Here is a 17,560-nt window from a genome sequence, read left to right as displayed (position 1 = left end):
AATGATGTGTTTTGCCCCATTCGTATTCACAGCACGGATCATCAGGCACGGCTCGGTCGCTCCCAGCCATCTTCGCGCCCCTGGAATTGTAAAAGTGACGGTGTGAAGTTTGACTAGAGGGGTTCATCAATAAACACATTCACCGCCATCAATCACAGCGACGATAACAGCATGGCGTGGACTTTACCCCACGACAATCACGGCTTTACATTTCCTGTCCAGCTGCACGCACGTGGCAGCAGAGCTAAGTTACGGCGGTGCTTTCTACGCGCGCTCTCCGCGTGCGTGCCACGCTGCGGCGCCGCCCGCGCGGGGGACGTCCGGCGCGCGCCGCACCGGACCGGCCGCCGCTGACGACGCTCGGCGGCGGCGCGTCGCGTGCCGGCCGCCGCGGCATCGCCACGGGGCGGGCGCCGCGGCGGAAGCGGTTAGCGGCGGTTACACCACGGCCGTCATGGGAGGATGGGCGCCGTCCGCGCCGCCGGCCGGCTCTCCCGCGGCTCCCGCCGAGTCGGCGCGCTCGGCATCCAGCGCCGTCGATTGTCCGACAGCGATCCTTTCGGTTTTGTTTGACAGTCGTCGGGCGGCTGCCGTCCGCCCGCTGGCTGACGCCGGTGAGTGGTGCGGCGCGCAGACAACAGTCTATGTCGCGCGGCAAGATTGATGAACAAGTCGACATGGCTGGTGCTTCGATTTGGGCCCGCTGGAGATGGGCGTGCTCGACCCCAAGCTGTAGATTTTCCGACGCAAGGTCGGATCACATTACGCCATGCATTTGGAACATGGTGACATGTCGCAGCAGCCAGTCTGCTTCGCCGCATGCCTAGTCTGAATTTAGTAGCTTTGTGTCCCAGCTGCTGGAATGTTTCAAAAGTGACGTGTTTTGAAACTTAAAACACGTTGTAGGGCGACTCTGTATGCCCCTGAATCATGGAAGAAGACGGTTACAGGGATTTCCGATCCGCCCAAGCTCAGACGCGTCCGCGCGGTGACTCGGGCTCGTCACATGCGTCCGCGCGGTGACTCAGGACCGGCACCGGCGGCCGGGCCGCTGCCTCGGACCATCTCCTGCCGTGCCACCCACGTGGATGGTCCGTGTGACGTCATGGTCGGTTACGAGCCCGCTGTCCTGGTCACGCGTTCGTCTCGCACAACACAAACAACCAATCGGCTGACCCGAACATTCCGAGGCGCCGTCGAACGCTTTTACTGGCACGAACGGAAACGATCTAGAAGCAGGGTTCAGGGGCCGACGTCCTTGGGAGTTTTCGGCCGTAATTCTGAAACTACGGACATATCTTTTTAGCCTTGACGTGCTCAGGTTAAATTCGATTTACCCTAGATTGCAAGTTGGTGAGGTTAATGAGGGTCGCGGGCTCTGTTTACACTGCCTTGCTGTTGTCCATGTTAACAGCTCGCTTTCAATTTAACGAGCCTTTTGAAGTCACTGTGGTATGTGATTACCATACGTTATCTGATGATCTCCCAGCAACTAAGGCAGCTTCCGTTCCCTGCCTTTCGGACGGGCTTGGAGGCGCCACGTGCAGCAGGATCTTGCGATCACTTACGCCGTGCGTTGTATGCATGTATGTGTGTATGTAGTTTAGCTCGGCATTTATACATGTCTTTAATGTGAAAGCATGTTCCTCCCCCAAGTTATTCAGTGCGTTAGCGAGGAACATATTCACATAGATAAGACAGCGTGATAGCCTTATTAGGTTGGAATATAGTTGGGTTAACCCAACTATACTCCCATCCTCCTGTTTTTTCTCCGAGGAATAATGCAATCACTATGTGTCAGGTGTACCGTGACTTTGTCTGGCCGCTGGTGCCAGGTGCGTCGCTGCTGTGTCTGGCCGCTGTTACCGCTATCCTCGGTGCGGCACGCGCTGGTTCAACACTCCGCTGTTACCGCTATGCTAGGTGCGGCACGCGCTGGTTCAACACGCCGCTGCTACCGCTATGCTAGGTGCGGCGCGCGCTGGTTCAACAGGCCGCTGTTACCGCTGTGCTAGGTGCGGCGCGCGCTGGTTCAACAGCCCGTTGGAGGCCGAGTCGCGCACTAATGGAGACGCACCATTGTCTGCGGCGAGACGAGCCCGGTTGCCTAAGCAGCGTTAAACGGGCGCCGAACTGACGACAATGCTCCATTATTGCCACAGCGGATCGGCGGGCGGTGGCATCCCCCCACTGGGCGGACCCCCGAGTCGATCCGCAATCCAAAGTCGATCACTGGGTCTCCAGGTGATGATCTGCGGTTGATTCGCTCCCTCCGTGGGGCGGAATGGCTTGGAATGCTCCGACTTCCGCAGGGGTTGGTAGTTGGGATGGTGTGGTGCCAACTCCCGACCAATCGGCTCGAGGGTGGGGACTCCCGAGGCCAGGGTCAGGACCTCAGCAGGGAATGTGAAAATCTGACGTCACGAAAATAGCCTGTGCACGTAACGCATTTGGCATAAAACGGCGTTTAGCCTCCTTTCTGTTATTCCGTATAGATACCTGCATCGTGGTCGTAAACTTATCTCAATAGCGAAGCGATGCTGGAAAGCATCGTCACGATGCTAGTCCTTCCTTGAAGACCTGATACGTAAAATGTAAAATGACTTAGAAAATTGCTACGTCCAGATGCATATTCCAGGGGGTGTCAACTCGTGATTTGCTGTTTCAGTCATCTTTTGATGGTTGAAAGGTTGATGTTGGTAACAAAATAATTGCGTGGACCTATTTAGAATTCATTTTGCTTCGTCCGTTTTGGAACTTCCTAAATGCTCCTCCATATTTTACTCAGAATGTCTGCGCAAAAATGAATGCTATCGAATCAGCTTGTGCATAGAAGAAAAGGGAAACCCCGTGACGAAGAGTTTCTGCCGCACCCAATTTCAATCAATGGTTACCAGGGGCGTAGATCCGCATAAGTTGGATGCTGAACAGAGTGAATTGGTTAAAGTTGCCTTTAAAATAGCCAGAAAGTTTTCTTTCTAAATGTGGCCACTTTCTTCCCAAAGTTTCCGGAGAGAACCAAAGACTCCCCCCCCCCCCCCTCCACACACACACACTACACCACTGAATTAGAAACTGCACTCTGATGGCCACAATGTTCTTGCAATTATCAGGAAAAAATTATTGCAAGAAAGTATAACGCCGGAGATCGGTCAAAACAGGGGCGTAGTTTTGCAAAAGGAGTGGAGGGCTGAACAGTGATAAATGATTCAACTCACTCCCAAAATATGCTAACAAACAGGTTTCTACCCGGATTTTGCGCGCTTCTTCCTTAAGTTGGGGGGGGGGGCTGAGGTTCAAGTTGGGAGGGGGGAGGGGGGGTTGATGGCCCGAGGTCCAATTCACTGGTGCATACACCCGTCTCGAAAACCTGTTTATCTGTGAGGTTTCGGTGTCACGATACTTACACAGCTCCCACCTCTCGAAGTCCAATTCTTAAATGCAGTTCCCACGCCCTATCGCAATCGGAATAACATCACACCTGCCAGGGAACCCCGCCGCATGATGCTCTTTATGAAGCGCTCTCGCAGTGGGCGGATACGCGTTTTAGCTCTGATGGTCCGGCTGGCGGGGTTCGAGCGGGCCGCTTGGGCGTGCCGGTCACGTGACCGAGGGCCGAGCCGCCTGGCCGCGGCTCGATCTGACCCCGAGGCGAGGCGAGACGAGCCTCTCGCGGCGCGCGCCGGGCCGGCACGCGCCGGCCGGCCCTAATCAGCCGGATCACCGGCGCCGCGCGCTGATAGATGGGGAGCGGCCGCCCGGCCGGCCGACCCTGGCCGCCCTCACCTTGACCTCCGGTCACCCGGCCACCCCGCGGCCGGATTGTTCACGCGTAATTGATTCATTGTGCCCGGCGCTCACAATGCTGGAAAAGCGAACGCCATCGGAGGACGTATCGATTTGAAGCGAAATTGTGCATTGTGTACGGCGGGTATCGCGTCCGTGTGAAGCAAGCGATGCGCCCAAATGAACGGATAGAGTTCCCTTTCGATGCCCGTGATTGACAACCTGAAGAATGCAGGTCCGTCGGGGGTGAGGATTTGCTTCGATCCGTGAGAAAGCTTTGGCCTCGATATCAATAACTTGGCGCTGTGACATTGGAGTCTGCTCATTTGACCAAGACATTTGCATCACGTCACTGACATTTGCCCTCACGCTGCGTCTTTTGTGAATGGTTCCCAGCCGTAAGGAGTTGGTAAATTTCTCCTTTTCTCATCTTTCAGTGTGGTGTTCGTATGCAGTATTTTTCTTTTTTATTGCAGGCTATTTTGCCCTGGGCCTTTGCTAATCACTTACTTCCAAAAGAGGAAATGACTACACCGAAAGCATAAATGTTATTTTGCTGCTTAGGTCTGCGCTCATCTTGCCACCAAATCAAGCTGGTTCGGCATAACATATGACATGCGAGCAGTTTTACATGATTCGCGCTGACGGACTAAATTGAAGTAATGCTGACAAAGTTGCGCTGTGTTGCGCATGAATAATCAATTCAAATCCTTTCAATAGAAAGTAAAGAAAATATATCTTATGGTATATGAGACACAATTTATTTCGTACCAAACTCTTTACAGAATGAGGAATAACTGCGCACATGACGAACCCACACACATGGTATTTAAAATTGAATTAATTTAAATGACTCCATTTAATGAAATCGTATTATTTCTCCTATTTTGGCCTCTCGTTATGACATCCAACATTCCCTTTGGCCCCAAATAACATGTTTGTAGCAACCAAACAAACTGTGTTGTATTGTGCTTCTGTTGCAAACAAATGCTGCTTCTGCTGCTGCACATTTTGGCTGTCTAGTTGCAAAACCGATGAACGCCGCGTCACTTGTGCCTATGCGTTTGTGATTATGAAGCATGCTCTCGCCATCTGTTCCTTTGGCTTAGTGATCGGAAATTGGTTTCTTATCAAGCCTTTTAGTAGGCTATGGTGTTTTGCTATTTTGGGGAAGAGAAACTTGACGATCCAGCCTATGAACCAACTTTAATGTCTGCACTTTAGGTCATTCCGATGGATAACGCCAAACCGCAGGCCAATAAGTCAGCCTGTGCCCGATCACCGAGCCTGGCGTCGGTCTGTGAGCGATCGGGGCGGTCGGTGCTCTCACATGCCACGCGTCCCGTCGCCCCCCCGCCGCCACGGCCGGCCGAGCGCGGCTTTGTGTGGGGCCGGCTCGTGCGCGCCGCGCCGCGGGGTCATCGCCGGGTCAGGGTCGCCGCTGGCCCCGGCGACCCGGCCGTGTCGGCGTGCGTGCCCCGTATCGCCGGATCCGCTCCATCTGGGCTCCGGGCCGGGCGATCCGGACAGAGCTGGTGACGCCACCGGGCCGGGCGCGCCGCCCGCCGCACGGCACCGCTCCGGTCGGGCGGCTCCGTCACGGACAGCGCCGGGGGACCAGGATCGTCCACGCGCCGCTCGCCACCCACCCGAGACCTTGAGGGACGCTCTTCGGCACTGGCCGCACAACAAACAGCGCTGTGTATCTCATTAGCAGTTGCCGCTCGCAGTCACGTGGCTGGATATCGGCCCTGCGGTGTGCTGCCCGGCGCACCAGCGCGCCGTAAGTCACATTGCGTGAACTGGCGGTGGCGACTGTTTAGATTTACGAGCAATGCGGCAACCTCGGCTCTCTTTGCCGCGTTACGAACGGCCGAAGTCTCGCCGCGGGCCAGTGGCCGCGCGCTGTGGACCGCCGGTGTGTGGCAGCGGATGGCGCTGGATGAGCCGACCGCAATCATGATGTAAATCCGACGGCCGTGTCTAATGCGACCACGGCTGTTACGCGCCACGTGTAGCACGATCGGTATCGTAAAAAACGCCGTGCTATCGGCCAGGTGTAAACAATGTTCTCGAAGTTGCTTCAGTGGTATGAACACGGACGTTGCACAATTGCGTAACGGGGTCGGTGCTACACCTGGTGCACTGCAAATGGGAAGAGAAGGGGGACGTTTTAATTACGCGCAATAGCTTATATGGATGAGATCCCTCACTTTCTGGCTGGCTGTTCGCGGGCTGCGACGCTCACACATCCCTCTCCGGCTGGCCGCTCCCGTGACCATTACGTCAGCAGCAGCAGCCTGGCCGCCAACACCCCCCCCCCCCCCCCCCCCCCCAGTGGATGAATGTGTCGGTGAGGGCATCCCAGCCCAGCAGCGCCCCCGCCGCTCCCATTGGCGGAGACCGACGCTGGCCAGAGCGGTACTGTGCTGCCGGCTCAACCTGGATGGTGGCGGAGTCTCGAAGTCCAGTGAAACAATTGACCAAGGCCGAGATGCCATGACCACCGACCGACACGACGCCTGACGCTTCTACCTGGTGCGGGCTTAGGAGAGACGCCATGTGACCGCAGCGATGCAGTGTCATCCCTGGAGCCCCGACACACCTGACGCCACTGCCTGGTGCGGGCTCAGGAGAGGCGCCATGTGACTGCAGTGATGCAGTGTCGTCCCTGGAGCCCCAACACACCTGACGACACTGCCTGGTGCGGGCTCAGAAGAGGCGCCATGTGACTGCAGCGATGCAGTGTCGTCCCTGGAGCCCCGACACACCTGACGCCACTGCCTGGTGCGGGCTCAGGAGAGGCGCCATGTGACTGCAGCGATGCAGTGTCGTCCCTGGAGCCCCGACACACCTGACGCCACTGCCTGGTGCGGGTTCAGAAGAGGCGCCATGTGACTGCAGTGATGCAGTGTCGTCCCTGGAGCCCCGACACACCTGACGCCACTGCCTGGTGCGGGCTCAGGAGAGGCGCCATGCGACCGCAGCGATGCAGTGTCATCCCTGGAGCCCCAACACACACCTGACGCCACAGCCTGGTGCGGGTTCAGGAGAGACGCCATGTGACCGCAGCGATGCAGTGTCATCCCTGGAGCCCCGACACACCTGACGCCGCTGCCTGGTGCGGGCTCAGGAGAGGCGCCATGTGACCGCAGTGATGCAGTATATCGTCCCTGGAGCCCCAACACACCTGACGACACTGCCTGGTGCGGGTTCAGAAGAGGCGCCATGTGACTGCAGTGATGCAGTGTCGTCCCTGGGGCCTCGACTCACGGAGCGCGGCTTGGCCCGGCCTGTGGAGATGTCAGCGCGCGGCTCGGCGACTGACCGTCAGCCCGGCCGCCGCGATGTACCCGAATACGTCCGCCTTTTGCCTGTGCTCTTCACTGCATTGAGCACAAAAGTCTGACTGAGTTCACGATAGACGGATGGACAGTAGCCAACAGCATCGTAGTGCGTCGTGCAGTGGGGTTAAAACAGAGACTGTGTCCAGCTTTGTCGTGTCTTGCCCGTAATTTATGTACGTACTTTCGAGTTTCGGTCACTGTTATCTGACATGTCGTTTACACCCCATTGAGCCGCCAGCTGTGCCCTCCGAGACTCGCGGTGCAAAATGTTTCAAACAATTCACAATGTCATAAACATGGTGAACACATTTATGTCTCCAGTTACTTCGTTCACATTTCATGCTTATTTCGTCCTCGACGCTTCCAGCCCTCTGTGGTTGTGGTTAAAGCATGGTGTAAAGGAAGCGGGTAAACTCGCCCCGTAGCGCCCCCCACCAGGGGCAGAGTAAACCAGCGACGCTCACACATAACCTGACCGTTGCAGTGGCGCTGGCCGCGGCCGACTCGGGCGCAGGCCGGCGGCGGGGCGGTGCGCGCCGCGGCCGCCAGACCGCCGGCTACAGTTACGGCGCGCCCCAGTCGGGCGCGGCCCTCAGCCCCCAGCTGCAGCCCCAGGCCGGCTACGGTGCACCACAGACGGGCACCACCGGCGGCGGCGGAGGCGCCGGACAGGGCGGATACGGAGGCAGCGGCGGCGCAGGCAACGGCGGTTACGGAGGAAACGGCGGCGGAAACAACGGCGGCTTCGGAGGCAACAGCGGCGGAGGCAGCGGCGGCAGCGGCGGATATGGAGGCAACAGCGGCGGAGGCAGCGGCGGCAGCGGGGGATATGGAGGAAAACGGTGGCGGGGGCAACGGCGGGTTTGGAGGCACCGGCGGCGGCGGCCGGGGCAGTTTCGGAGGGCAACGGCGGCGGCGGCCGAGGTGGTTACGGCGGAAACGGCGGAGGCAACGGCGGAGGTAACGGCGGCGGCGGTCAGGGCGGCGGAGGTCAGGGCGGCGGCGGCCAGCACAGCCTGAAGGATACGATCCCGGGCGGCGGGGAGCCGGGAGTGGACTACCCGACCCTGGCCGTCGTGCCAGAGACATCCTTCTCTTGCGAGGACTATTCGACCGGCGGCTACTACGCCGACATCAACGACCCGGCTCTGTGCCAGGTGAGGCAGCTGCCCTGGGAGACGGCCGCTGACACGCCGCTGGGAGATGGGACTCTGCTGTGCGGGGCGGGATCACGGAGGAATGTGTTTCTAGCCTTGCTTGCCTGTGATACGGCCGCCCTGCGTCAGCAGACCGTCAGGCCAGACATTTATCTCTCTGTGAGGATCGGACCCAGATCCAGCGGACATTTCTCGACCTTATCTCTCGGATATGACATACAGATGTCTTTCTCCAAAAGCAGTACTAATTTAAGAAGCCCCGATAACCGAGGCCAACATATCCGCACTAGTTATCTGGCCTGGCATTAACATACATCATTGAAAGATTAAATTTTCACCAATATTGATTATCAAATATAAACATATGTCCGCATTTGCTAATGAGTCATGTCATTCCACCGTCCAGGTCTTCCACATCTGCTACGACAACCGCATGGACTCGTTCCTGTGCCCGAACGGCACACTCTTCAACCAGAAGTACTTTGTCTGCGACTGGTGTACAACGTCGACTGCGCCGCCTCCGAGTCTTTCTTCCAGCTCAACGAAGAGATCGGCAAGACAGACGCCTCGGGCAGCGGAAGCGGCAGCGGCGGCGGCAGCAACGGCGGGGGCGTCAACAACGGCTACGGTGCGCCGTCCGGTGCTGGCGGTAGCGGAGGCAACGGCTTCGGAAACGGCGGCAGCGGTGGCAGCGTGAACAGCGGCTACGGAGCGCCCACGAGCGGCGGCGGCGGCGGCCGGGGCGGCGGCAGGGGCGGCGGCAGCGCGAGCGGCGGCAGGGGCGGCGGCAGCGCGAGCGGCGGCTACGGAGCGCCGTCCGCGGGCGGAGGGCGCCAGCAGGGCGCCGGCGTCCAGCAGCAGGGCTTCAACCAGGTGTCCAGCTTCGCCGGCGGCAACAGCGGCGTCACCAGCTCGCAGGCGTCCAGCTTCGGCTCCCAGGCCGCCGGCGGCGGCACCGGTGCATTCCCGGCGGCCGGCCAGCCGTCCGGCCTGTACGGCACGCCGGGCTTCTAGGCGGCCGCGCTCGCGCGCTCGCCCGCCCCAGTGCCATCGCATCGCGCGCGCGGCGGACGCGAACCGGTAGTCGGTAGCAGCGCCGCGTCGTCGTATACACTATTGTATTTCTTTAATTTATTGCACGCCGCCGGCGGCTGGCCGCGTGAGGGGTTGGTGGCGCGGGGCGTCGGGTCGGCGCCGCGGCGGCCGGTCACCACACCGAGGCGACGCTAACGCAGAGCTGCCGCGGTCCACCCCTCGCCTGCCGAGGCTGACGGGCCTGGGACGCCCACGACGAACCGTCGCCTCCGGTGGGGGCGGAGCAGGGGGGACCTGATCGGCCAGGGCGTCCCAGCCGCCGGCCACAGCGGCGTCCACCGCCACCACCCTCGGCCAGCCGTACTGCCGCCCTCTCTCTCTCTTTCTCTCGTCCCTCTTTCTCTCTGTGTGTCCATCACATGTTGTTATAGAGATCAGCAGATCCCGTTACACACCATAACCGTAAAGTCACTCGTCACCATCTCTCCGTCGAATTGCCATGTGTGCAGTTGATAGGAAGAGGCTGCACGATCTTCGAGGGAGTGGCAGACGTAGTCGAGGCGCACCGTTAGCCGTCAATGTGAGAGTTGCAACAAATAGTATGTCCGCCATGTCCATGGTCTTTTCAATACAGCTTCACGTCGGTGTATGACTTCGTTTCGTGCGGGGAAAGAAAGGTACACCTGGCCGAAGGAAACACTATTACAAAACTGATGGCCCTAAACCGCTATGAGGACCACGTCACGAAGAACAATGCGCAACACGTAAGTTGCGCACACCGATGGAGGCGTTTAGAATTACGGGGATCAGGCTGGACTCGTGTTCCTCCGGCGGCAATTTCATAAACTCCACAAAGAGAACGTGTCTTCTTTTGTAACCCGTAAGATAAAGTAAGCAATACCTCTGCATCGCAACTCAACTGCAATGGCTTCACCCAAGACTCGCAAAAATTACAGCCATACACTATTAATTTGCCACACCGGAGGAGACTTTGCATAGACCTTGAATCCCGCGTTTGCACCTTGTTAACGGCCAGAGCATTGCTATATCTGCAAGTGTATACAAAGCATTAGCAGTCCACAATGGTATCAGTCTGGCGAAGCGCTTACGGCCCGCACGGCACGCTTCAGCTCGGCTGGGAAGGGTTCGGTGCGCGGTACTCGGCTGCCCTCTGCAGCTGTTACGGCCCGCACGGCTCACTTCAGCTCGGCTGGGAAGGATTCGGTGCGCGGTGCTCAGCTGCCCCCTGCAGCTGTTACGGCCCGCGCGGCACGCTTCAGTTCGGCTGGGAGGGGTCAGTGCGCGGTGCTCAGGTGCCATCTGCAGCTGTTACGGCCCGCGCGGCACGCTTCAGTTCGGCTGGGAGGGGGTCAGTGCGCGGTGCTCAGCTGCCATCTGCAGCTGTTACGGCCAGCACGGCATGCTTTAGTTCGGCTGGGAGGGACTCGGTGCGCGGTGCTCAGCTGCCCTCCGCAGCCGTTACGGCCCGCACGGCACGCTTCAGTTCGGCTGGGAAGGGTTCGGTGCGCGGTGCTCAGCTGTCCTCTGCAGCTGGTCCACAATATCGTTCGCCATTTATTGCAAATGCAACGGACACAATTCAATGCAAATCCGAAACCAGCCAGCCACAAGCCGGGGCGCGCATTACACATGGAATCCAGGAATGGTGCGCATTGTCTAAAAAATACATCCGCATGTCATATACGGCACGCAACAACCAACAGAGCTAATACAATACTCACGGTTAACTCAAATACCATGAGTTCAGGACAGCGCGTGACTATGAACAAATCGGCACGCACCAGGTAGGGACATGTCTCGGGCCACCTCCCATTCTGTCTTCTCCACCTGTCCGCCGACGGAGCGACTTCACAACGCAACAGATGCGGTGCGGAACCCGCCGAGTCACAGCCGCAGGCAGGCCTTGTAGTCTGGTACAGGGGACTTCATCAGCTGCCCGGCGTCGGACGCCAGTGACCTGCTGTCGTCACAGTCTCAGCCGGACCTTGGAGTTTGGTACACGGGACGTCACCAGCTGCCCGGCGTCGGGCGCCGGTGACCTGCTGTCGTCACAGTCTCAGCCGGACCTTGAAGTCTGGTACACGGGACGTCACCAGGTGCCCGGCGTCGGGCGCCGGTGACCTGCTGTCGTCACAGTCTCAGCCGGACCTTCAGCACCTTGGGCACGTGCCGGATGGTGAGGGAGACCCGCGTGGAGCGCACCAGCCGCTGGCCAGTCGGCCGGCCGGCCGCGTTGTACACGGTCGGGGTGATGGTGTCCTCGCGAACGGGCTCGATGCCGTGCAGCACGCTGTGGTAGGCGTCCTGTCGCACCACCAGGAGACTGCGCGGTTCCAGCAGCAGCGAGCCGAGCAGAACCGGCCGGCCGTCCTCACACTCCTCCTCTTCCTCCTCCTGCAGGCCGGCCTTTTGTGGCGAATCCTCCAGAAGACCACCTCCCTGTGAAGACTCCTGCAGCACGGGATTGCAAACAGGCTGACGATGGCAGGTAGAAGGTTGCCAACAGACGCGGCATTCACTTACCAGCGGTCGCTCCGTCAGATGCCCGGGACCAGTGCGCGCATATCGTGGTCGGCTGTTGTCAACGCCGCCTCGGTGCCGATCCCCCCCCCCCCCACCCAAAGCAGTCAGGGGGAAGGGAACACGCCAAATGAGACGGAGCAGGCACAGTGCTGGTGTTAAGTCAATGGTACCGTGCAGCGTCAAAGGGACAATGAGACGTCACAGATGGATGAAGTGTCCACATGTCCCGTGTCGTGGCGTTGGTCATCAGCCTCCGATCCGTCTGCTCCGTCGGACCACAGCATCGCAAAGTGCCCGGGAGCGGCAGCGCAACAACGTATCGGGTCGTGCGCCCGCACTCGTGCTGACGTCACTTTGGAAAAGTCTAAGATGTGACGGATGCAGATGCATGAACAAGTTTAGCTTCTGTAAGTTCTACAAGGCGGAAGATCTATTCAAATATTTTTCATTGAGGTCCCCCCACGAACCCACAGACTGAAGTCCAAAATAGACAGACTGGAAGAATTCAGGATCGAGCGAGTGGGATAGAGCGATGTTCCGACGCAAATAATGCAGGGGTTCTCAAACAGCGAACAATCTGCGGACGTCGTGCGGCAAAAATAAACGCGTTTCTCCCCAAATTGGAAAAAACCCACATAACTAGCCCCTAAATTAAAAAAAACGCCTGATTTATGCCAACGTTAACTCTCCAGCGAACACAATAACAGGCGAACGAAAATAACATCAAGATTATAGCAGTATTAGGCCACCTCCAAACGTGCAGTTCGGAATCGTCGACAATATTCAAATGTCATGATCGAGTCACCGTCATTTTGGGCGGCCGCTTTGCGGATATAACAATGACATCAAGTTCGGCCGGCAATTAAAAAGGTCGGACGCACAGGATTAACTGTGACTCAACTTGTGACCCGCCTGCGCGCGCACAGCACTCTTCCGCTCTACGTCCACCAGCCGGCAGCCACGGCACAAGCCTGTGAGGCAGGCCAGGTCCGTGGTCTGGCCGGGGCGGCCGTGCTCGTGGCCGGACCGGCAGCGCGACAGCGTGGAGGCTCGGCCGCGGCGGTCTGTGACGTAAGTGGCCGCGGCGTGGCGACGTTACACACCCAGCAACGGGCCGCCCAAGTCATTAGGCTTGGATGACCAACGTAAATCAACGATGTGATTTATGTTTGTGGTTTGTCATTTTTTTTTGTTACTGGAGTCCGTAAGTGAGTTAGCCTACCAGTTCAGTACACCAACGAACTCTCGCTTTTGATGCTGTCTGTCTCAGTACGTGGATACGGAACGAGTTGAAATCTGGCCGCGGTCCTGCTTCCCGTACCAACGTTACGTGCGTGTGAACAATTGGCGCATTTCCCGAATCACCGGCTTAGAAACCTCGGCAACTGGTAAATGAAGGCCTGCCGATTCCCCTTGCAAACCTCCAGTTTAAAACGTTATTGCTGTTGACATAGCTACACATAATGATGGTCTGGCCTCGTCGGCTTTGCCAGCACCGTGAACCCCCGAGAGCCAAGCCAATAGAGCGCTTCATGTTACGTCTTGTTTCAGAGCGTCGCCTGCCACCGCCCGTCGTGGTCACGGTACCGGCCGACCGGCCCAGCGGGTCCTTACCCGCTGATTTGGCTGTCGCATTCACTGGGCGGCGTGTGATGGCGCCGGCCGCCGGCCGAGCGCAACGGCCGGCCACCGCCGACCGCGCGGCCCACCGCCCTGCCGTTCCAGCCCGCTACTTACTGCTGCTGCACCCGGACCCACCACCCTGCTGTTCCAGCCCGCCACCTGCTGCCGCTGCGCCCGGACCAAGCGCCCTGCTGTTCCAGCCCTATTGCACTGCACCGGACCCACCGCCCTGTCGTTCCAGCCCCGTTGGCCGCTACTACAACAGGGCCACTGGTGCAGCTCGGGACAAAAACATCGTTTGAAATTATGTGCGTCTATCTTGCACTGACGTAAGTTTGCGAATCAGCCGGTGTTCTGTCGTACGCGATAAGTTCCATGCATCCTGTGCCAAACCTGGCCTTTGCTGCCGCAGTGATTTCAAATCACGTGCGGCATATTTCAGTGATGGCTTCAAAAGGTGGCACCCCCGTGACACTTCATGTATAAGACTTAAAATGATTGGAGATTGACTATGCGAATAGCGCACCTAGCGCACCTGTGCAAATAGTGCAAACACGTAATGGTGCAAATACATAACACGCTTCAAATTTAGCACGTATCTGGCCGACCGCGTGAAAGTGTGGCCAGGAGCGACAACATGCCCTGCCGCGGCGGGAGCGACGCTCGCCTGGCCGGGGCTGGGAGCGCGGCGTCCTGTGCGTAGCGCCACGGCCGGTACAGGTCGAGCGGCGTACCTGTGCGTCGCGCCGCGGCCGGTACAGGTCGAGCGGCGTACTTGTATGTCGTGCCGCGGCCGGTACAGGTCGAGCAGCATACCTGTGCGTCGCGCCGCGGCCGGTACAGGTCGGGCAGCGTACCTGTGCGTCACGACGCGGCCGGTACAAGTCGAGCAGCGCGTGCGAGCCGAGCGATACGGTGGTGATGACAGGCGTGAAGAGCGGGCCGTCCGTGTGCGGCATGATGCCCTGGCCGGCCGTGTACTCGTTTCACCAGCACGTGGTTCGGACGGTGCTCGCCGAAGCAGCCCAGAGCGCCGATCCGCTCCATGGTTAGCCGCAGCCACTGCCGACGGCATGGCCCGGCCTTACCCTCACGAGGGGGGGGGGGAGGGAGGCGGTGGTAGGAGGGGGAAACGGCTACGCCACCGTAAAGTTGCCATGTGGCGTCAGGTAAACAACATCTGTACTGAGCATATTTGACAACGAACTATTTTGAGCCCAGGACGTACCGCACAACTCACTACCCACTTCCCGAAAACTGTGCCGAACGGAAAAATGACACAATTCCAATAGACACGCCCACAAATGTCTTATCATGAAGCGATCATTTCACGGTTCTCAGTTGTTGCATCAAAACAGAGCTGAGGTGGTGAGACGACAGCTGGTGGTGAACACCGGCAGTGAGCAGCCGCCACCTGGGGAAGGAGGGGGTACCGCTCCAGGACGCGGCGCCCACCTGGGGGATGGGCTCTGGCAGCATGCCGCGAGGGTGCGGCAGGCCGCCCCAGTTCTGGAGGCGCCGGTGCGCCAGCTGGGTCCAGCGCGGCCGCGGCGCCGCGTACACGTGCTCCAGCAGGCGGCTCTCCTCGGCCGGCGACACGAACTCGGGCACGTAGTGCACCACGTCGGGCGCCTGGGGACACATCGCATGCGTCGGGCGGCGGCGCTGCAGCACTGCCGGGCGGACTCGCTGGCGGCGGCAGGGCCTTGTGGAATCAGCATCACATGACAATGTCCGTAAACACAAAGTGTAAGTCAATAAATCGCAGATTTTTCAACCGTCAGCTACGATAAATGCCCTCGCTTTAAGTGTGCTCCACAAGAAGGAGACGAGGCGTAGTCACTGTATTTTCGTAGGAGTATGGTCAAAGATTCCTTTCAGTCTGATATAAGTTGCGAATGTGACGACAATGAAAACTGATGAATTCTAATTATAATACGACAAACCTCGGTGACTTGCACTGATGAAAAGGTTGCCTTTTATATCACAGGTAGCTCTGTGCATACTCTGTGACAGTGGCACGACTTACTTCTTCAATCCTGTACTTCTCAAGACCCTCCATCCTGGTATTGGCTTGTCTGAAAAAACAAGACGAAAGAATTATCCCCTGTAGAATACATCCCAGGGGTCATCTGTGTTGGGTGGCTAATAATGTTGGTTGTTTGATGTTGACAATCATCATAACCTGGTATTGCCTAGGACACATGTCTACCATGACTAACTAGAGGGTTGATAATTGCTTTTTTTGCACTAATTGCACCAACACCTAGCTAACATCTTGGAAATATTTTGCTGGTAGTTGATGGCTCTAGCCATAGCAACTTACAGCATATGACCTTGACAGTTATATGCTGCTGACACCATATTTCACATGAATGATTGTTTCTCTCAAAATCTCTATATGGACTTTGGGACCTCTCATGTGCCCAGTAATGGTTGTGGAGCTCTGCTTCTGAAATGAAAGTAAATATCATATTTTTTGGCCTCAGAAACATATAAAATCATTCATAGACACTGGGTGAGATGATCATGTCAGGTCAAGGGTAGGTTCTCCACAACACATTTCTGCCATTTTATGTCACATAACCCAAGGCAATATCATAGCTTGAGCAAGTTATCAGTTTGTAGCATGGGGCAGCTATTTAGACTTATTGGTCATATATGTAGGTCATTTTGATTTGACACTTGTAAGCTTACAACAAAAAGGACCATGGTTGGGGCCCTGGTCTACCAACATATTGTAGGATGAACCCAAATAGCCACAACATCAAACAACCTGAGGAATTAGATCCAAACAGCACCCCCAGAAACAACAGGCCAGAAAACTTTACACTAACATACTAAGTAAAAAAACAAATGTGAGAGACTCCACTGTGGGTTGTCAATCCCAAAACTTTGTGGCTTGACCAGGTATACAGACTTGGGCTTAACTGCACAAGAATGTATCCAACTCTCTAATTTGTTTAATTTGCTCATAACCTAATTTTCAATTGGCTCAAAAGATTGCTCAGCTGACCAAGATTTGGAATTTATTCACATTGTTCCATGTAATGCATAAGTCTTGGGCTACCTTTTCACATATGTGGATAGGCTTGAGAGCTCTATAGCCCCCATAATGTGAGCCCACACACCTGTGGTGAGGAGCCATCTCAGCCTGGGTTGTGCACAGCTAAACTGTACTGTATGAGCATGGTGCCAGATTATCACATCAGAAGTGAAAAATAGTCCCAGATGAGTTTGCCACTCCATGATAACAACAACTATCATGTAGCCAAGGCTTCACTCACTGCATCATGGAATGCATGGGAAAGATATGATCCCAATCTGCATTCCGCATACTTATGCCCAAGTTCACTGGCTAACATCTGTCAATTTTACTCATTCCTTATGCAGCCCCATCTAGGGGTCACCCACTTCCACCAGCCATGACATTTTTCACACCAAAATATCCACAAAACTCAGCATCATTTGGGCTGGCCTGAATTTAACACATGCAGGTGTGAGGTTCAATACATGAAACTCTTGAATGCCTCAAGATCAGTAGATGGATCTTTCGCAGGCTCGCACAAAGGTTACCTACGTAGACAATGGTCATCATGCAGCTATTTATTGGGTAGGCCTATAGGCCAGCAATAGTCAGGGCATGTCTTCAGGACAAAACGATCTATTTGAATGTTGCGTGCAGATCAATGATCGGATCTCAAATACACTCACCTGTCTTCGGAATAGTTTGCACAACCGGCCGCAAAACGCGATTGTTTTAAGCGCAGGGTAGCACGGCAGCGACGATAGCACCCCTTGTTGTCGTTATTGGTTTAGGGCGCATAGCAATATAGCACCCTTTGATAGCACCAGCGATGCGCAGTGTTTGTAGCTATAGCGCTAGATTGACGTATTGTTATTAGAGTTGGTAAAAACTGGAAGGGACTCATACAAATCGGTTTTGAAAATTTGCTATTAGTAGCTAATATCCATCTTCAACTCTTAATATTGCGAGAGAAAATTAAAAGTCACCTTTATGCGCATATCACGTAATTGATGATCACACTTTTGCATGTTTTTGCCTTG

General features: G+C 56.7%; 1 protein-coding gene and 1 pseudogene across 1 annotated transcript; one reads left to right on the top strand and one right to left on the bottom strand.

Moving 5' to 3' along the window:
* The window catches only part of LOC119092299 (uncharacterized), a 34,596-nt pseudogene extending 25,035 nt beyond the window's left edge, over positions 1-9,561 (top strand).
* A 1,326-nt stretch (positions 9,562-10,887) lies between these two features.
* Positions 10,888-17,225, bottom strand: LOC119091851 (alpha-ketoglutarate-dependent dioxygenase alkB homolog 6-like). The gene is given in 7 exon segments (XM_037214750.1): positions 10,888-11,412; positions 11,495-11,797; positions 14,350-14,478; positions 14,480-14,554; positions 14,948-15,124; positions 15,522-15,570; positions 17,207-17,225. Coding segments are annotated over 6 exon segments (735 nt in total). The 5' UTR covers positions 15,555-15,570; positions 17,207-17,225; the 3' UTR covers positions 10,888-11,394.
* Positions 17,226-17,560: the final 335 nt, after the last annotated feature.

The sequence above is a fragment of the Pollicipes pollicipes genome, unplaced genomic scaffold, assembly GCF_011947565.3.
Source record: "Pollicipes pollicipes isolate AB1234 unplaced genomic scaffold, Ppol_2.1 Scaffold_3447;HRSCAF=4054_pilon_pilon_pilon, whole genome shotgun sequence".
Taxonomy (NCBI): Eukaryota; Metazoa; Arthropoda; class Thecostraca; order Pollicipedomorpha; family Pollicipedidae; genus Pollicipes; species Pollicipes pollicipes.
This window is presented reverse-complemented; position numbering and strand designations above follow the sequence as displayed.